Source organism: Pseudogymnoascus verrucosus, assembly GCF_001662655.1.
Source record: "Pseudogymnoascus verrucosus strain UAMH 10579 unplaced genomic scaffold scaffold_58, whole genome shotgun sequence".
Lineage (NCBI taxonomy): Eukaryota > Fungi > Ascomycota > Leotiomycetes > Thelebolales > Thelebolaceae > Pseudogymnoascus > Pseudogymnoascus verrucosus.
The window spans coordinates 140,776-159,435 of NW_017263709.1; the positions used below are offsets into that span (position 1 = coordinate 140,776).

An 18,660-nucleotide genomic window follows, 5' to 3' on the forward strand; every position below is an offset into this window, starting at 1 on the left:
CTCTGGCTCCCTGGCTTATCGTGGCTTTTCTCCACAATCGTGGCCGCGATTGTACCTCGCCTGATAAGGCTAGCGTATTAAATCTATTTGGAGAGCTCCTCCTACTCGTTAATCCTCGCTTCCCATACCGACCAAAAAAATGTTGCCTTTCGAAATAATATAAATAATATTCATGTCTGCAAGGAGTAATCTACTGTAAGAGGCCGTAGTTTATTTGCTATTGCTTGGCTGTGCTTATGGATTGAAATATAATGTATATATAAATGCTAAAAAAAAAAAGCCAAAAAAAAAATAGACTTTATTCATCTTAGATGAATGGTTCTTTCCGAACCGGGGAGTCGAACCCCGCGCAACCGCGGAATCTTTTCAAGCGAACTCGAATATTGAGAGGCGGATATGTTACCGATACACCAGTTCGGATCCTTTGATGTAATGAGACGACTTATTTGTCCACATATATACCATAAATTTTAAGTAGAATTTTATTTAAAATACAAAATACGCCTATTCGACGGGCGCCTATTCGACGTTCTAGAATACATTTTTACGGGCCTTTTAGCGGAGCGTCTGGGGTAGCTTCCCTGCCAATTTCAATAGGTGGCTTCACTATCGGCCCGTCGTCATTGTGCCGTAACAGTAACAGGGCCGTAGAGCTCCCACCACTATTTGCGACCCGTCCAGCACCCTTTTGACATATATCTGCGTCCCCCACACTCACGGAGTCACTTGTTCACATAGAAATTGGGACTGGGACTGAGACTACTGGGACGGACTGAATCACCATGGCACCAGGAATTGCGTCTGCGAAAGTGACGCTCTCATATCCCCTCTACGCTTGCGACTTCGACCCCAATGATCCAACACGGCTTGTGGTAGCAGGAGGCGGCGGCGCGGGCAAGAATGGAGTCGGGAATAAAATTGTAAGGCGCCTCTCGTGTTGGGGAAGAGATTGTCGCTCTATGCTAACGTGTTGCGCGTGCAGACAGTCCTCGACGCCTCAGAACCCGACAACCTTGGAGAAATCGCCGAAGCAGAACTCAGCAAAGAGGAGGACAACCCCACGAGCTTGGCCGTGAGCAAGACCGTCAGTGGCTTCACGTTCATTTACGCTGGTGTCAACTCGAGCACCAAGGATGTGGAGAAGGGTAACAACGAGCACTTCCGCGTCTATGCGCTCGGCAAGAAGCAGAAGAAGGGCAGCCCGATAATCCAAGAGGTTTCGCGGGAACAGCTCTTCAAGTCAAACGACAAGGCGACATACCAGCGACTATTGAGGTTGTCGCGACCGTCGGAGAATGGCGTCCAACTCGGCGTTGTCGCGACGGGCTTCGCAAACCCCTCCAGGCTTGCTATCTTCGACACAGCAGATGGGAAGAAGAGCTTGAGCCCCCGCGGGGTCCTCGAGCTGGATAGGGAGGCAGAGGATGTGGATGTCATCCAGACTGGCCCAGAGGAGTACCGTGTCGCATACTGCGACAACCACAGCATCTTCCTCAAGACCATCTCTCCCAAAGCGGAGCTCGAAGACGCCATCCCAATATATGACATGCCTGGCGCCATCGGCGAGCGCGAACCCGGCTCCGAGCCACCTTCCTCATTCCGCTCCCTCCGCTTCCTCACCCCCAACTTCCTCGCCGTCCTGATCAACAAACCCGCCCGCACCGGCGCCCAAATCCGTATTCTGCGCATCACGCTCGAGCCCACAGGTTACGTAGCCAACCCAGCACAGACGCTCTTCCTACCCAAGAAAGTAACACAGGCAACTGGCCTCGCCGTCGCGAACCTGAATCCCCCGCCGATAGCGGGTGGTGTACAGGATAACGCACACTTCGTGCTTGCGGCTGCCGACCAAGCCTCCATCTCGATCGCGACATTGACCCACGAGGTCGCTCACACGGTCACGTTCATGTCCACACCAAAGCTCTTGACGCGCGTTGAAGACGTACACCCAATGCAAATCACCGGTCTGGCATTCGCTCCATTCACCCCAACGGAGAAGGAAGGCTCAGCTCAGACGCTGCGTCTGGCCAGCGTGAGCGTAGGCAACACAGTCGTCGTGCAATCCCTCCCCATCTCCTTCTCACAAGAAAAGAAGCAATACCAAGTCGCCCTCAAACCCGCCAGCAAAGCTCCTGAGTTTGGGGTCCGCAACGCCATCTCCGTCCTGGCCATCGTCGCCATTGCCGTCCTCCTCCAAACCATCCTCGAGCTGGGCGGCCACAGCCCCCCTGTCCTCCGCGCGGAAGAGCGCCTCCCAGCTACCATCCGCAACTATCTCACCACCCGTGAGCCGGCCCACTGGCAGCATCCGAATGAGGGTGCGAGCAGCGGTGGTGCGGCGACCTACGAGGCGTTCGCGGATCACCCCGTTGCATCGCTCCTGGCGGCGCTACGCTCGGAAGCCGCAGAGGGGCAGCCGATTGTGATAAGGCCGGCGGTTGGGGAGCGTGGGGCAGACGCAGAGACGGAAAAGCTTGCCACCTTCAACGCCGGGGATGAGGAGGGTGCAAGGGAGGAGATCGAGCGGGATATCAAGGCAGGTGCTAGGGCCCCGATTGATGCCCGTCTGCACGATGAGGAGGAGCATGGCCCGCATGACGGGCGGACGTGGGAGGAGCTTGGGGAGGAGCAGAAGAAGGCCTGGGAAAAGAGGCTGAGGGAGATGGGACATTGGGCGGGGGATCTTCCGGAGACGCTGTTCAAGGGGGTCTTGTTCAGTGAGATTGCTGGGGCGGTGGGAAGGGGGATTGCTGGGATGTGAGGAGGGATAGGGATATTGTATACGGCCGTATTGTGTGTAGTATTTTTGTGTAGGTAAATGGATATACATGTGTTTCAGTTCTGTACTACTCCTCTCTTCTCGGGCATGTCATTCTTCGCGCATTCCCCTTCGGCGGGCGCACCTCCTTTCGCCACATCCACTGCCAGTCTTCAAAAGAGTTGGAATCCCAAAACAAGCCCATCGATGCAGCATGGAACTTACGCGTCTATCATGCACTTTATCTCAGCAATATCGTCCATCTCCACGCTCAGCTGCTCGGTCTTGCACTGGTACTCCCAAAGCGCCTTCCTCCTTTTTCCTGTGGCGTGCCGGTATTTCTTCTTGACGTCCATGGTGAACAAGGCCACCTCGTGCATCTCGCCCCATTTCGAGCGTATTCTGCAGGTTTCGTAGTACTCGGTGCGGTTTGCGATGTCGACGGCGAGGAGTTTGTGGACTCCGGAGAAAAGCGTTCTTGACTATGGATATCGTTAGTTCTTGGCTATGTTTTTGATAGAGTGGATATTTGATAGATCGAGAAGTCGATGGGAAATTATTGACTGGTAATATTTGAAATGACTTGAAATGTGAGGCGACGAATTAACAAGTATGGGAAATAAGTCCAAACTCACGTCTTCAAAGTTCTCTTGATGCTCCTTCAGAATCTCGATTTCTTCCTCCGTCAGGTGGAATCTTAAGCACTTTCCACACTGTCTCCCGATCCACAGTTTCCAGAACGATTTGGCCTGGTCACACTGCTCCTTCATCTCATCATTCCAGAAGGGTTCTTCCAGCCTGGCAATGTCAGCTTCCCGGAACAGAGCAGGTCAACACAGTCATCTTACGTTGGGTCCTCTCGGGTGGAGGCCATGGTGTTGGTTTTGGTAGATTTTGATGCGAGGAAGTGCGCGTGTAGGTGGTTATGTCAATAAAGAAAATGATCCTGCCTGCTGGGAAAACCATTGTGCGGATACCATACATCATAGATTAACATCGTATCAGCTGGGTCACTATCGATTCTGGGATACATGACAGTTACTCAGCGGAGGATATTATTTTATAGACGCTGAATAGAGAAATATATCTAAGAGCATCTGTCGAAGGTATCTCTAGCGATGGAACCTAGCCGTAAATTTATTCCTCATAGGCCCCTTTAATATTTTATATGGATTTAGAGAATGATAACTTTTACTTTTATTAAAACTATGTAACTAATCCCTCTGATTTTTTGGGTAGCATTAACATTATATTATTTGAGGAGAATCTTTAAGAGCATCACCCCATTTAAAATATCATTCTATTTAAACGAAAAAATAGGCACCAGCATTTAGACATATATCAATGATCTGCCTCGACACTTAAAAACCTGTCAAGAGCCTACAATGTGCTAGAAACTCCAATATCAATCAATACCAATAGCTATTCATAGCCATGCCACCGAAATCCTCCTGGTAGTTTACCATCAATCCCCGAACACGCCGGCGCACTGGACGATGTTCATCCCAAGCAGCGACGGAGATGTCCAGGGGAAAAAGATCCATGCCATAGGAAACCCCTTCCAAGGCTATCAACTTGAGATCACAGAGTACGACATTTCGAAGGACGAACGAAAATATGAGGCAATCTCCCTCGGGTCTATAAATGATTACGGGCTATCCCAACTTGATACCAAGGCTCGGAGTATTCCAGCGCCTGGCGTTAGCAAGAATCCATTAAATAGATTCGAGGTAAGGCACTTTTGTATGAGTTGAGATTTAAACTAATGGGTATCATAGGTTGATAATTGCCAGAGCTGGCTTAAGCGTTATGTTGATTTGCTAGTTAAAGATGGGGTGATGGCCCAGCCTGCTCGCGATGCGCTTGATGATGCTCCGAGAATCTAAAGGGCTTTGAGTTATCAATATATCTAGTTTTTTCCGTCACCAAAGACTCTACCTAAATTACGAATTGATAGTTGCTGTAGGCTTCCTAATCCTCTTTCGCTCCCTGAGCCTTCCATATCCTCTCTTTCGGCAGAAGATAATCACCACCAATCGCTGCCTTATATACCCCGTACAAACCTTGTAAGGGCCAAATACCCCAGAAAATGGCTACGAGCCATAGAAGCCATGATTCTCTAATGGCTTTTTGGTCACTGGCAAAATCCACCTTTACCTTATCATATATGCTCGGGAGATATGAAGCCCCATATTTTGATCTTAGAGCATCATATGCCTTCCGGTCGAAGATACTCCAAAATTCATCCTCAGTGTAATAAGCGTGGGCATACAGCCATTTATTCCCACCTAACGAATTGACCTTCTGCTCCAAGCGTCGATTTATATCCACAAATTCTTGGGGATCAGTTCGGCCTGGTCCCCAAATTCCAAAATTCAGGAGATACTCCGGAGCATCTGCATTTGCGGCTTCAGCAAGGAGACCCTGCGGCGAATCTTTCCTCTGACCCCGCTGCTTTAATGGGCACAACCATAGAGGATACAGGCTAACGTTGCTGTCGAGCCACTCCACGAACTCGTCCGCGGCAGGATATGGCACTGCGACGTCCTGAATTATATATTGCTTGGAAAGCCCGCTCTGGTGAAGAGCATGGTACATGACGCGCGTGTGCATGAATTTATCTAATATGCCACGAGTGATTCTGTTGAATGGCGTAACGAAGTACTTGAATGCGTACATACCAACCCAAAAGCCGCCACGGTCGTAGCGGAAGAGATAGTCTACTAGCGGGACTATCTCTGTGACAGGAGCGCTCGTGGCGGGCCGAGACGTCAGCTTTTTTGCGTGGAGATAGAACCAAGGGTCTCTGCGGCGAGTAAAGCGCTGCACTAGAGCCTCTTGGCCGTGACTCTCAACTAGGCGCCCGGAACAGACGACGATCCAATCCTTTGCGAAAACTATGCCATCGAGATAATCGTTCGACTCCCGCTGCGATTCCTCCTGTAGTTTCTCAACTGCCTGTGGCATGCTACCGAGCCTGTGATATTTCAACTCAACATGAGACTTTGCCTCTATTAATTGAATCTCGAGTAGGGTGATAACACCTAAAGTTCCAAATGACGCGGCCGCACCCCAGAATAAATCCGGTTTATCAGTGCTCGATGCCGAAACAGTCTCGCCATTAGGAAGCACTATTTGGATGCGTATAACGGTGCGATCGAAAAAGCCATATTTAAATGAGCTACTTTCGCCAGAAGTTCCGGAGAAGCCGCCGCCACTCGTTATGCCGGGAAACTCCATGACAACAGGTGGGACAAGACCGAACGGGAGAGTTGCGCCAACGAGACTGTCCATTGGCACATTTGGTTCCACCAACGCAGTCCTCTTCTCTTTGTCTACATGCAAGACATTGGTAAGACCGCTCGTATCAATGATGTTCGAGCGGTTGTACTGGGACCGCCGAGTGCTATTAGTGGAACCATGGTAGATTCGAAAGGGCTGCTGTCGGTTATGGAACTGGCGTACCCGACCAGCAATGACAGAAACTGCTGCCTCGTGGGTTTCCATGTTGAAGACTAGATTTTAAGTATATTGAGACGATTATAGATTATTTTCGTGATTTTAGACGTGGGAGCTTACGTACGGAGTGGGTAAGAAACTGTGACGTCAAAGGATCGCGCTACCTGCGAAACCCTGTTACTGAGCAGGGATTGCTGGGCTCTTGTTCTCATCCGCCGAAGACAGAGCAACTCAGGCTCCGAGCCGCCGCATCGAAGCCAAAACTCCAGTAATCAATTCGCCAGACTCTAAAAGCCTGGAAAGGAACCACAGGCACTGTTAGCATAGTATTGCAGTTTAGGGTCTATAATCACAGAAAGTCAAATGTATGTGATAACGAGTACAGTACGATTCCGGCATTCCCACGGTCCTGCGTTGAAATATATACCAAAGAATCCCAAAAGAGCACGTCCGTACGCCATCTAAAGTTCCTCCCACTCACTCCTTCTAAATTACATGCATGCCATTAATAATATTAACTACCCCGTCTCCCCTCGCTCCCATCTTTTGCCTACTATCCACTAGCAGCTGCCTTATCTCCCATAACATCGATATACCCTCTGCCCTTCTTCCCCTTCTTAGGCCTATCCCCAGCCTTGCGGGCTACGGGCGGGCCGAGCAAATCGTCAATGCTGCTCGCATTACTCATACCGGTATTTGGCCGACTCGATGGGTTGCTCCCACCACTAACACTCCTTGTGGAGGTATTGCTGAAGTTTCTCTGCAATACAGGCGGCTCTAGGCTTCCAGAAGTCGCCGGTGGTTCGCTCTGTGTACCTGGTGGCGCGAAAGACCCTGGTGACCCAGTCCGAAGCGGTGGCGTACCGTCGTAACTAGAAGACGAGGCGGAACGCGGTGCACTCGTAACACCCATTCCGGGTGGGGCAGAACCGGAGTCGCTTCTCGGTGGCCCTGCTTTCGGTGGCGGCGGAGTGATCCCAACCTTTGCCTGCTCATCTTTTCCACCCTTCTTGTTGACCCAGCGTTTCAATTCCGGATCGTAATAGAACGAACTTGCCTCACCCAGTTTTGCTTTGATGGGTTTGCCGGGTTGCGCTTGCTGAGGCTCAGCGGGACTCGCCTCTTTCTTCGAAAACCAGCCAGTGAGGCCCCATCCCTTCTTTTGTGGCTGAGAAGAAGACCGTTTTTCTGGTGCTGGTTAGCTAATTGCAGGGGATATTAAAGGGGGACTGTTGAGAGCACTTACCATCTTCTTCGGCGGCCTTCCGGAAGGCCTCATCCGCCGCGCGGTCTTTTTCTGCCTTCGTCATTTCGCCAGCTCCTCCCGAGGGCTTTCGAGGTGTTTCGTCTTCATCATCCAGAAAACTCTTCTTCTTAGATCCGGTATCAGTCGGCGAACTTGGCTCGTCATTCATTTGATTAGGCTCATAAGATGGGGGGGTATAGCCGCCCTGTTCGGGTGGCGAGTACCCTGCTGAGACTGGAGCCTCAAACGATGTTGAAGGTTGGGTCTCGTAAGGATTATATGCCGGTGGCTCAAACGAGGAAGGCGTAATGGGCGCTAGAGGATAGTTACTCGAAGCATCTATGGCCCCCGATGTCTCAGGCGCGTGGTATCCATTATGGCTGCCTTCGGCCTTGGGCGGTTGAGCTTGGCTATACTCAGGTGCGCGATATTCGTTCGGGCTAGAAGCGTAAGGAGCATCATACTGGGGCGAGTAATCTGCATGAGATGTAGGGGCCAGCTGCGGAGCTGGCGCGTACTCTGGATGGGATGTTGGCGCGTAACGAGAATCGTAAGACCCCGGAGACACGACGCGAGAATCCGATACTGGATATTGCTGTCCATTGGGTGCCGGTATCGGCAGGCCGATGTTTAAGCCGGCATATGGGCTACCAGCAGGTGAGCCGAACGATGAGCCCATTGCTGCGTTGGATCCGTATGATCCTCCGGGAGCGTAGCGTGAGACCGCCTTCCCACCAATTGGAATAGGTATGGCACCGCTGATTGTGTTGGGGATGTTGCCTTGCGAATAGATATCGGCAACAGATGGAGTGCGACTGATTGTCGGCGTACCTCCTGCGATTCGGGCAAACGGACCAACATCGCCACCAATGTCATCGCCTCCAGCTGGAGCATCGTCTTTTTCATCGCCAGCAACGAACTTGTTGAACTTCGTCCACACGCTGCTGGAAACCTTATCAATGCTTGGCTTCGCTATCCATGATGATGTTTCGTCTTTCGGCGATTGCTTCAGGCGCTTGCTGAGGTCATCAAGTTCCGACACTAAGAGGGGATGATGATATGTAGATCTCCTGGTCTGAGAGGTAATCGATGATACAACGAATTCGCAATACTCCAATGCCTTACTCTTCTGGCCGAAGGCTGTGAGAAGCTTCGCATGCTGCATCTTGTAAACTGCAAGGTGCGGTATCGAGATCGGAACACTAGATGTGCTGGATAATGATTGGCCGAATTCGTAGATTTCACTCAGAAGGATGGCCTCCGTATCTTTGTCGAATCCGTAAGGGTTCCGTTGATGATCGGCACCAACCAAGACAATATCTGACTGTGCATCATCAATCCCCCCAAAAACGGAACGTGAACGGGCAAAGATGAAGCATATGTGAGCAGCTTCCGATCTACCATAGCCAGCAAGAAGTTTGCCAATAGATTGAATGGCTTTGCTATCATCCGCGCTCCTGTTGCTTAGAATCAAGCCAAGAGTTTCTCGCCAGTGATTCAAGCCTTCCACGGCGCTCTTTGACGGACCGGTTGCGGCAGATGTACTCACCATCTGAAACCCAGCCCGGGCTGAAGGAGGGACGAGCTCGTCAACACATTCTTCGTGGTTACCAGCAAATATTTCGTAAAGCGCAGCCAAGGACTCGGTGTTCTCTCCGATATTCTTGACTTCTTTCTGAACAAATTCCTGGGCAACCCGCTTGTAAAGATCTGGCGAAATTGTATTGGACAACAACAACGCATGTGCCCATAGCCTATTGTCGACAGCTGACCACACAGCTTTCTCACGCTCGCCCTTGAGGAGCTGTTTCCTAAGAGTGTCCACAGCAACAGGGTCAACAGGGTCTGCCAAAGGTGCCGAGCCAGCAGATCTATGTATGCCACCCAAATCTGCTCCGATGGCAAAGGGTGCATCGGTTGCGCCTTCATTGTCAAGTTCTGGGGAAAGAATCGACCTTACGGCCTTCTCAACCTCTGCATTGCCTTCCAAAACCCCATTATGCTCGATAAAAGCCTTTAAGATCTTCCACAGCACGACTCGCTCCTCTTTTCTCATATCATCGTGCGACAGATTCGAGGAAGACCGGAGATGGTCGTTTTGTTGCTCCAATGACTCAATGCCTGTTGATAGCCAGGTCAATACATCCTTCTTCTTGGCTTTCCCCTTTAGCGGGCCAGGGAAGGTGGAAGTACGCTCATCGAGAGCGTATATGTCTTTGATACTCCGTACTTTGACCTCTCCTGGGCTCGGTTGGATCATGGGGACGTTGCTTCCCATACCATACCGTGGCACTTCCTTCGGGAAGGAGGTTATAACAGTGCCGCCAGAACCCCATGCGAAGACAGGGGCGCCTTTCCACCGTTGCAAGGGATCGTGCTCACGACCGTCGGTTGGGGCAATATATTCTAAACCCTGCGAGACAGTCCGGCCATGGACCTTCTGTGTTGGTGCCGCAGCTTCTGCAGTTATAGGCGCATATCCTCTGTTTTGACGTGGAGGAGATGTAGGGCTCTGTACCGACGATGACGATGGGCGAGGATGGATTTCTCCAGACGTGACCCTTGTTCGCGGACCAGTTGCTGCGGAGCCGGGAGATTGGGTTTGTGACCTCTTGGGAGGTTCAAATGCAGGTTCTTCCACTTCGGCGAGTGGCTCGCGGTTATCTGGAGCGTGAGATAGAGATCGTTTTGACGGGGATATTAATCCCGGCTCATATGGACTTTGCAGAGCAGTAGGGCTAGGTCTCAGCTGAGATGGCGCTTGAGATTCCAGTGGAGAGAAGCCACCTTGGTCCTGGCTTCTCCTTCGATCGATAGCAGCATGCTCAGTGGCCTCTCTGGCCAAAGTTAAGTGTGAATCACGCCCACCGTTATATGATGAGCTTTCTCTTCTCCCGGTTCGCCCATAGCCCAAATTTGCGGGTGGTGAGGTAGATGTTTGATGCTCTGATGATCTCTCGAACTGAGCAAGAGGGCTGGATGTTCGCGGCTGATGCGCGAACGGTGGGTTTGGAGCAAGGGGTGCAGCGGCGTAGGGAGACATGACGTGGCGTACAAGAGGAGGCGTAGCAGCATATTTTCCTTGTGGTAGGACAGCAGGTTGCTGTTGCATGGGGGCTGGCGAGTATGCAGTGGCCTGTTGCTGGGCTGGAGCTGGTGAGTACCCCGCAGATGGCTGTTGTGCTGGAACTGGTGAGTATGCAGTTGCTGGTTGCTGAACCGGAGCTGGTGAGTACCCATGAGACGGTTGTTGAGCTGGGACTGGCGAATATCCAGTAGTCGGTTGTTGCACTGGAGCGGGCGAGTAGGCAGATTGGGTTTGCACTGGAGCTGGAGCGTACCCAGGAGACTGCTGCTGAACAGGAGCGGGCGAGTATCGCGAGATGGCTGGGGCAGCCTTTGGTTCCTGAGCTACTATTGGCGAGTACGGGTTTACCGGCGGCGAGGTAACGAGGCCATGTGCCGATGTAGGCGGTTCTGCGTATTGTTGCCTCGGTGGCGGTATCTGTGGGGGCCCCATCGATGTTGGTGGAGGGGAGACGCCACCAGGGGCCTGTAGGCCAGCAAGAGAGGGAGAAGTAGGCTGTGACGGAGTACGTGGTGCCCGTTGCTTTGCAACAACCGGTAACTCCTCAAAGAAGCTGCTGCCCTTTGACTTGAGGGTTGGAGGGCCTTGCTTGGTTGGAGACGGGAAACCTTGGGGAGCAGCGTTTGGGGTTGGCGGACCCATACCGCCTATTGGAGGCGACGGAAATCCGGGCGATGTTTGTGGTTGATTTTGAATATGCATACTGTTACTCCGCAGCGGAGGGGCAGGGACCGGAGCTTGGCCATAAGCTGCGCTCATTTGCTGCATACTAACTCGCTTCCTCGGCTTTGTAACATCCATAGGGAGGTCATAAGGTGATGCATACCCGCCCTTTGTTTTATCCGCAAAACTTTGAGCCTTTGGGCCTAGATCTGGCCGATTTGTCGCCTGAGGTTGGGCCCCGAACCCTGACGAACCCGGCCGAGGGACCTGAGCAGAGGGCTGGACAGTGCCGTATGTGCCGGCAGGGTTGAATTGGCCAGAGAGGTCTGTGAAAAGAGGAGCAGCAGGCGCATACATATTTTTAGGTTGTTGCGGAGCTGTTTGTGCAGCAGCTGCCGGTAGGTACCGATTCTGTGTGCTCTGCCCAGTTGTCTGCGCACTGCCTATGAGTTGATCAAACCCAATGACATTCCCGTTTGGACCTGTAATTGGTTTTGGGAACGACGGCATTTGGCCTTGCGAATCGGGCCCATTGGCCAGCTCCGGTTCGTCATCGTCCAGGAACCCTTCATCGTCGCTACCGAATACGGCCTCGGGGTCGAGCTCAGGCGTCAGCTCCGGTACTTCGTCTGGAAGGAGGTCGTCGTCATCCTCGAGAAACTCGTCGGCGTCAAGGGCTGCTTGCCACTTGGCGGCGAGATTTTCTTCGCTCGGTTTTGACTCCTGGACCGCATTATCTCCCCCAAGTGCCTCTTCATTAGTGTCAGCGATACTGGCGAGAACATCGGATATTAAAGTGCTTTTTGAGGTAGCTATACCCCCACCAGTCGTCGCGCTTATAGATTTGGCGCGTCTGGCTTCATGCCCATCATCAATAATGTTGCCATTGGTGTCCGCATGAAGGTCGTGGGATATCGAATTCAAGACTTCAGACGTCGACTTTCGGTCCAACCTAGGCGGCTGTTCTGTTGTGTCGGACCCGATGGCCGAAAAGAAGCCCCCATCATCTTCGGCCTCAACGTCATCGAATAGCTTCGAGGTGCTGAACATCTTTTTGTGGCCTTTAACCGGAGGATTGAGGTGTGCACTCTGCACTAGGTGAACTCCTTCTTCGTATTGGCTGGCCTCCATGCTGTCTTCGCCAATATCTCCTCCTTGGACCATTCCGAGATTGAATTCGTCGTCGCCATACTCTCCACTGGTTCCCCAATCAATGCTCTGTTTTGCCCGGTGCGATCTCTTCGTCTGCTGGCCATTCGATGGCTCGTTATATGTGTTGTCCTCTTCTCCTAGCATCATATCCCCCGCTTGGCTATGGTAGCCGTTGGGGGCGGTGTCATTTGCCACATGAGCCGGAGGCACTGCCGGGAAGGAGTTCGTCCGATCGGTGGGTGGCATCGACTGGAACGGATCGACGTCTTTGCTCTGGATGTTCCATTCAGGGTCTACCTCATCGTCCTCTCCCCAGTCTACGTCCTCTCCAACAGTCCGCGTAAACGAGATATTGCTCATGTGCTTGTTGGCGTTGCTCGGCCCTGACGATGGTATTTCCGCCCTGTCGTGGGTTATCTGTGCTTGGTCCTGCGCCTCCTCTCTTATTGTTTCCGGCGCATGGGATGGATAATTATCCATCTCAACGCCACCTGGGCTTCCTAACGAGGTTGTCAGGGCCTCGCGAAGGCCGCCCAATTCCGGGTGTTCTTCATTCCCACCGGGCTGTTCGTGTGCAGGAGAAACGTCATCCTCTTTCGGGGTGGCGGTATTGGGAGTGGCAGGCTGGGGTACCGTGGATGTGTCGTCTTCTATCTCGCGATTCCCCTCCGTGGCCACCGTGTTTATGGCGCTATACGAGTCTGATCTAGACTCGGTCGCCGTCGAGTCCGGCCTGAAGGCGGGATGCCACGACGCATTCGGGTGCACCGCAGACATTTCGCGCAATATGGCCAAGTCGACGTTGAGTTCGTTTCGCGAATATCGAGCGCCTATCGCAGTGCTCTGGGGGTGGTCAGCAACGTTCCTATTCGATCTCCTTTTGATGCTTCGAAGCGTCATCCATCCCAGCCCCTATCGCGCCACCGTTTCTAGAGTGAATGAATACCTTTTGAAGAATTAAGGATCAGTTAGGACATAATAGCAATAATATACAGGCAAGAATGAATAGCGATTAGTCCATATTATTACAGTCGTGAAACGTCGGCGTCGAAGAACTCGTTGTCCTTTTCTGATTGATTGTTGGCAAATCGAGTTCAGTGCATTAAACCGGTACCTCCAACTGTCCTCAAAAGGACTGGGGAGATCACGTGTGACCTACCGGGTATTTCGAAGATGTGTACTCTATAGTGCATTTAAAGGAGTTACGTCGGACCGTTAGAGACCAAAAGCGCATTCGCGCCTCGGCTTGAACGCGACTCCTTCCCGCAAATTCCGCGAATCCCTGCGAAACGTGCAGATCGACATGGGACTTAAAGTAGTCGGGGTTAAGGAAATATAGAGGATTTTGAAGCTATCACGAGCATTATCAAGTTCCCTTATAATTTCTACAATATCAATCTATAAAACGCCACGTTGTTCTACGGATGCTGCTGCTGCAAATACGCTCTATACAGTTATGAGACTGCATAAATATTGTGCTTTCCAAGACAAAAATGGTGTGAGACAAACCCGTTTAAGAACGCAACATGTGTGCAGTAGAAGCAAGCACTCCAGCGAGACAATGCATTCTACATTCTACATCATGAGAAAAGATAAATAGTTATTATGCTTTATACTTGCCGCAGTATAAAGATTCTCCGTTGGGGCTTTGGGCTTTGAGAAGGCTGAAACCACCAAGGGAACGCTCGGGTGTCACGTGAGTGGCCAGTGAGAGGGAGGCGGCAACAATTGTGGCCGACTTGGCTTCTACGTATGTCATTGCGTACTCGTCCACCCAAACACCAAATATGCACATGATGTCTCAACACCCATAACACCTTTCTACAAGAACCCAAGGTTCGGTTACACCTCTAAGACACCAAACTATGCTTGAAGAACACTTGCGGCGTATATATCTTATTACGAATACGTTACCACACGTAACCTAAAAGCACCCATACCCCCGTGCTCTCCGGCAGCCTGGCATGTCGTCCTCGACACACTACAGCAAGCCAAACGCCCAAAGCCCCCCAGCTGAAGATTCAGACTCCGACCTAGATATTGATCTACAAGAGCTCGACCCTATCACAACCTCAAACCCGTCGAATGGGCTGGCACCCGCTGCGAGCAGGAGGAGCCACGAAGAGATTCGGGCGCATCAAGAGCGAAAAGGGCATATAGCACTACGAAACCTGCGCATGGGCGGACTTCGGGGCACGGGCGCGAGGCATCGGAGATATGGCGAGCTAGGCAGAGGCAGAGATGGGGAGGATAGCGGGGCACACGATGATCAGGGCGGTGATGGAGGTTGGAATACAGACAACAGCGCCACCAATGAGGACGATGCACCTTTATTGCAGGGCTCGAAGAGAAGACGGTCACGTCCAAGTCTCGATGCATATCGCAGCACAGTCAGCAGGATGGGCTCCCGGTTTCGAATGCCCAGCTTCTTACAAAGCCCATCCAGGCCGGAGGAAGCTGACGACGACGAGAACCCCGAGGGGGAGCACGATCCTGCCTCGTCGCGCATAGTAGCTGTTGGAGGGTCTCAAGCCGCGAAATTTCCTCCCAATGCCGTCTCAAACGCCAAATACACACCCTGGAGCTTTCTTCCGGTTACCTTGTACAACGAGTTCTCATTCTTCTTCAACATGTACTTTTTACTTGTCGCTTTATCGCAAGCCATACCCGCACTGCGAATTGGATATCTATCCACATATATTGTTCCGTTGGTGTTTGTTCTGGCCATCACATTAGGGAAGGAAGCATTTGACGACATAGACCGGAGGAGGAGAGACAATGAGGCAAATTCGGAGGGATATACGGTTTTAAGATTTGATGCTGCTGGATATGATAATGGGGGTATGAGTTCTAGAAGGAGGGCGCCACAATCGGCGAGAAAAGCAAGCAAGAAGAGTCGCAGGCGCGATAGGCTTGGCGACATTCGAGAGGAAGAAGAGGCGGTAGAGAGCGATGGGATTTTATCTCCCTCGGAACCGTCAGCTACCTACGTTGAGGTTGTTAAGAAGTCACGAGATTTGCGTGTTGGCGATGTCCTGAAACTTGGAAAAGACCAACGTGTGCCGGCTGATGTGGTAATCCTCCAGAGTTATACACATGATTCGTCAGCTGGAGATGGCGCAGATGACCAACCAGATGTGACCAACGAAACTGAAGATTTATTAGGAGATTCGGTTTCTACATCTAGAGTGGAACAAACGTCACCGGCTGAGAACGCCCCTTCGGCTGGTGGTGACGGAATCGGGGAGACCTTCATCAGGACGGACCAGCTTGACGGCGAAACTGACTGGAAATTGCGTCTTGGGTCTCCTTTAACACAGTCCTTGGCCGTGTCTGAATTTGTGAGACTTCGAGTCACGGCCGGAAAACCTGATAAGAAGGTCAACGAGTTTATCGGCACAGTCGAGCTTGAACCGAAATCCCACGGATGGGGTTCGAGACAGTCGATTGATAAATCCCAGGGGGCCCTATCGAATGTAACTGAAGGAGCAGATGGGGAGAATTCCGACGGCTCAAAGACCGCGTCACTGTCAATAGACAATACTGCGTGGGCAAATACGGTTCTCGCATCGAATGCCGTTACTCTTGCCGTCATAGTTTACACCGGTTCCCAAACGAGGTCCGCCTTGTCAACATCCCAATCTCGCTCAAAGACTGGCTTGTTGGAATACGAGATTAACTCGTTGGTCAAGATACTCTGCGCTCTCACGGTTACCCTTTCTATTGTCCTTGTTGCTTTTGAGGCGGTTGGGCACACTGTTACTGGGAAATGGTATGTAAAGATCGTGAGATTCTTGGTTCTATTCTCAACAATCGTTCCCATAAGTCTTCGAGTGAACCTTGATATGGGAAAATCTGTATATTCCTGGTATATCCAAAGAGACAAAGGCATCGAAGGAACGGTGGTCCGTACTAGCACCATACCGGAAGAGCTCGGCCGCATCGAATATCTCCTGAGCGACAAAACTGGCACCTTAACTCAAAACGAAATGGAAATGAAGAAAATACATGTTGGCACAGTCTCGTATGCCAACGACGCTATGGATGAAGTGGCGTCATATATTAAGCAAGGCTTTTCCATTCCAACCTCGGGGAACAACGGCGCTACTTTAATAACACCGTCCTCAACCTATGTTGCCACAGCCACCAATGCCACGGCCACACGAACCAGGCGAGAGATTGGCTCTCGTGTTCGTGATGTTGTTCTTGCTTTGGCACTTTGTCACAATGTAACTCCTACTATGGACGAGGAGAATGGAGAGACCGTCACCACATACCAAGCTTCTTCACCTGACGAAATTGCCATTGTCAAGTGGACGGAAGCCGTGGGTCTGCGATTATTACACCGAGACAGGAAGGGGATGCTACTCCAGTCTGTGGATACTGGCCGTTCAGTTGTCCGGGTCAAGATTCTTGACATTTTCCCGTTCACATCTGAAGGAAAGCGCATGGGGGTTATTGTGCAGTTTTATGAAGGCAACGAGTCAACTCCCCGCTCAGACCTTGAGGCAGGAGAGATCTGGTTCTACCAAAAAGGCGCGGACACAGTTATGGGCAACATTGTTGCAGCTAATGATTGGCTGGACGAAGAAACGGCAAATATGGCCCGGGAAGGATTACGGACGCTTGTTGTTGGGAGAAAGCGACTATCTGCCCAGCAATACAAAGAGTTTGCGGCGAAACACAGGGAGGCATCTATTGAGATCCAGGGTCGCGATGCAGGCATTGCGCGAGTGGTCTCCCAGTACCTCGAGCGTGACCTCGAGTTACTTGGCGTGACTGGCGTTGAGGACAAGCTACAAAAGGATGTGAAGGCATCCCTTGAGCTTCTCCGCAATGCCGGTATCAAGATTTGGATGTTAACAGGTGACAAAGTGGAAACTGCCCGCTGTGTTGCTGTGAGCTCTAAGCTCGTTGCTCGTGGTCAATATGTGCATACTGTCGCCCAGCTCAAGCGCAAAGATAACGCTCAGGACCACCTAGACTTCCTCCACAGCAAACTCGACGCTTGCCTTCTCATCGACGGCGAGAGTTTGGCCCTTTTCCTCAGATACTTTCGCGACGACTTCATCTCCCTCGCCGTTCGCCTTCCTACCGTTGTCGCTTGCCGTTGTTCCCCAACTCAAAAAGCTGACGTTGCAAAACTCATTCGCGAATACACAAAGAAGCGAGTCTGCTGCATTGGTGATGGCGGTAACGATGTTTCTATGATTCAAGCTGCGGACGTGGGCGTCGGAATTGTCGGTAAGGAAGGTCGGCAGGCGTCTCTCGCTGCAGACTTCTCCATCGAGCAATTCTGTCATCTGACTAAGCTGCTTGTCTGGCACGGTCGTAATAGCTACAAGCGCTCAGCCAAGCTCGCACAGTTCGTCATCCACAGAGGACTGATCGTTGCCGTTTGCCAGACCATGTACAGTATCGCATTGAAATTCGAGCCGGAGGGTCTGTACATAGACTGGCTGATGGTCGGATACGCTACTGTTTACACCATGGCGCCTGTCTTTTCTCTCGTGCTGGACCGCGATGTGGATGAGGACCTCGCAAATCTGTACCCGGAGCTGTACAAGGAACTCACATCTGGTGCATCGCTCAGCTACCGCACGTTCTTCATGTGGGTCGGAGTGTCGATCTACCAGGGTTGCATTATTCAGGGGCTCAGCCAAATCCTAACAGAGGTCGAGGGAAACAGGATGGTGGCCGTAAGCTTTACATGTGTGGTGGTTAACGAGCTGTGCATGGTGGCCATGGAAATCACTACGTGGCACTGGGTTATGGTGGTCTGCCTTGTCGGGACGTCGCTTGCGTATGTGGCGAGCGTCCCATTCCTTGGAGGCTACTTTGATTTGGGATATATGATGACCTTGTAAGTTTACTATCCACATCGTGGCTAGCGATTAAATGCTAACTGGGAATAGGGGGTTCTATTGGAGAGTCGCGGCTATTTGCGCAGTCAGCTTGATCCCGTGGTATGCAGGGAAGCTGATTAGAAGGAGGATCAAGCCTCCGTCGTACAGGAAGGTTCAGGGGATTTAAGCGTCGGAGGAGAGTCGGGTGGCTTTTTGATTAGCATAGCATAGCGAAGCGTTGTAATGAGATAGAGATTGTGTTGCATATCTGATTTCAAGTCCTCCCACTCGATGGTATGAAGCGATGGGTATCGCTACCACGCCGTCGCTTGGATAGAGATTGTGTTGCATATCTGCTCTTAAGTCTCCCCACTCGGTGATATAACGCAACGGGCGCTGGGATGGAGAATCTGTGCACGGGAGACCTACGCATGGTATAAGCCGACGG

The 18,660-nt window shown here is 51.6% G+C and overlaps 6 protein-coding genes and 1 non-coding gene across 7 annotated transcripts; 3 read left to right on the forward strand and 4 right to left on the reverse strand.

Annotated features, from left to right (window-relative positions):
• Positions 1–322: 322 nt before the first annotated feature.
• Positions 323–420, reverse strand: VE01_09721 (the record flags this gene model as incomplete). Its single annotated transcript has 1 exon — positions 323–420. It is a non-coding gene; the product is annotated as a tRNA-Glu (tRNA).
• A 198-nt stretch (positions 421–618) lies between these two features.
• VE01_09722 (uncharacterized protein) lies at positions 619–3,285 on the forward strand. The gene is made up of 2 exons (XM_018279133.2): positions 619–920; positions 983–3,285. The coding sequence occupies exons 1-2, from the start codon at positions 783–785 to the stop codon at positions 2,759–2,761; spliced, it is 1,917 nt and encodes a 638-aa protein (XP_018126433.1). The 5' UTR covers positions 619–782; the 3' UTR covers positions 2,762–3,285.
• On the reverse strand, positions 2,784–3,900 carry VE01_09723 (uncharacterized protein). The gene is made up of 3 exons (XM_018279134.2): positions 3,607–3,900; positions 3,394–3,556; positions 2,784–3,240 (listed from the first exon to the last, which is right to left on the reverse strand). The coding sequence occupies exons 1-3, from the start codon at positions 3,630–3,632 to the stop codon at positions 2,980–2,982; spliced, it is 450 nt and encodes a 149-aa protein (XP_018126452.1). The 5' UTR covers positions 3,633–3,900; the 3' UTR covers positions 2,784–2,979.
• A 79-nt stretch (positions 3,901–3,979) lies between these two features.
• Positions 3,980–4,802, forward strand: VE01_09724 (uncharacterized protein). The gene is made up of 2 exons (XM_018279135.2): positions 3,980–4,488; positions 4,537–4,802. The coding sequence occupies exons 1-2, from the start codon at positions 4,255–4,257 to the stop codon at positions 4,642–4,644; spliced, it is 342 nt and encodes a 113-aa protein (XP_018126434.1). The 5' UTR covers positions 3,980–4,254; the 3' UTR covers positions 4,645–4,802.
• On the reverse strand, positions 4,537–6,332 carry VE01_09725 (uncharacterized protein). The gene has a single exon (XM_018279136.2). The coding sequence runs from the start codon at positions 6,263–6,265 to the stop codon at positions 4,730–4,732; it is 1,536 nt and encodes a 511-aa protein (XP_018126454.1). The 5' UTR covers positions 6,266–6,332; the 3' UTR covers positions 4,537–4,729.
• Positions 6,333–6,567: 235 nt separating this feature from the next.
• On the reverse strand, positions 6,568–13,457 carry SEC16 (vesicle coat component). Its single transcript, XM_018279137.2, has 3 exons — positions 13,313–13,457; positions 7,464–13,209; positions 6,568–7,405 (listed from the first exon to the last, which is right to left on the reverse strand). The coding sequence occupies exons 2-3, from the start codon at positions 13,141–13,143 to the stop codon at positions 6,771–6,773; spliced, it is 6,315 nt and encodes a 2,104-aa protein (XP_018126436.1). The 5' UTR covers positions 13,144–13,209; positions 13,313–13,457; the 3' UTR covers positions 6,568–6,770.
• A 683-nt stretch (positions 13,458–14,140) lies between these two features.
• On the forward strand, positions 14,141–18,468 carry NEO1 (Putative aminophospholipid-translocase). The gene is made up of 2 exons (XM_018279138.2): positions 14,141–18,229; positions 18,282–18,468. Exons 1-2 carry the CDS (start codon positions 14,331–14,333, stop codon positions 18,397–18,399), a joined length of 4,017 nt encoding a protein of 1,338 aa, XP_018126453.1. The 5' UTR covers positions 14,141–14,330; the 3' UTR covers positions 18,400–18,468.
• Positions 18,469–18,660: the final 192 nt, after the last annotated feature.

Coding starts and splice junctions, on each gene's coding strand:
- NEO1 (XM_018279138.2), top strand. CDS start 14,331: ATGTCGTCCTCGACACACTACAGCAAGCCAAACGCCCAAAGCCCCCCA. Junction 18,230..18,281: donor TTGGGATATATGATGACCTT/GTAAGTTTACTA, acceptor AACTGGGAATAG/GGGGTTCTATTGGAGAGTCG.
- SEC16 (XM_018279137.2), bottom strand. CDS start 13,143: ATGTCTGCGGTGCACCCGAATGCGTCGTGGCATCCCGCCTTCAGGCCG. Junction 7,406..7,463: donor GAAGGCCGCCGAAGAAGATG/GTAAGTGCTCTC, acceptor AACCAGCACCAG/AAAAACGGTCTTCTTCTCAG.
- VE01_09725 (XM_018279136.2), bottom strand. CDS start 6,265: ATGGAAACCCACGAGGCAGCAGTTTCTGTCATTGCTGGTCGGGTACGC.
- VE01_09722 (XM_018279133.2), top strand. CDS start 783: ATGGCACCAGGAATTGCGTCTGCGAAAGTGACGCTCTCATATCCCCTC. Junction 921..982: donor ATGGAGTCGGGAATAAAATT/GTAAGGCGCCTC, acceptor TTGCGCGTGCAG/ACAGTCCTCGACGCCTCAGA.
- VE01_09723 (XM_018279134.2), bottom strand. CDS start 3,632: ATGGCCTCCACCCGAGAGGACCCAAC. Junction 3,557..3,606: donor TCCACCCGAGAGGACCCAAC/GTAAGATGACTG, acceptor TGACATTGCCAG/GCTGGAAGAACCCTTCTGGA. Junction 3,241..3,393: donor ATCAAGAGAACTTTGAAGAC/GTGAGTTTGGAC, acceptor CGATATCCATAG/TCAAGAACGCTTTTCTCCGG.
- VE01_09724 (XM_018279135.2), top strand. CDS start 4,255: ATGTTCATCCCAAGCAGCGACGGAGATGTCCAGGGGAAAAAGATCCAT. Junction 4,489..4,536: donor ATCCATTAAATAGATTCGAG/GTAAGGCACTTT, acceptor TGGGTATCATAG/GTTGATAATTGCCAGAGCTG.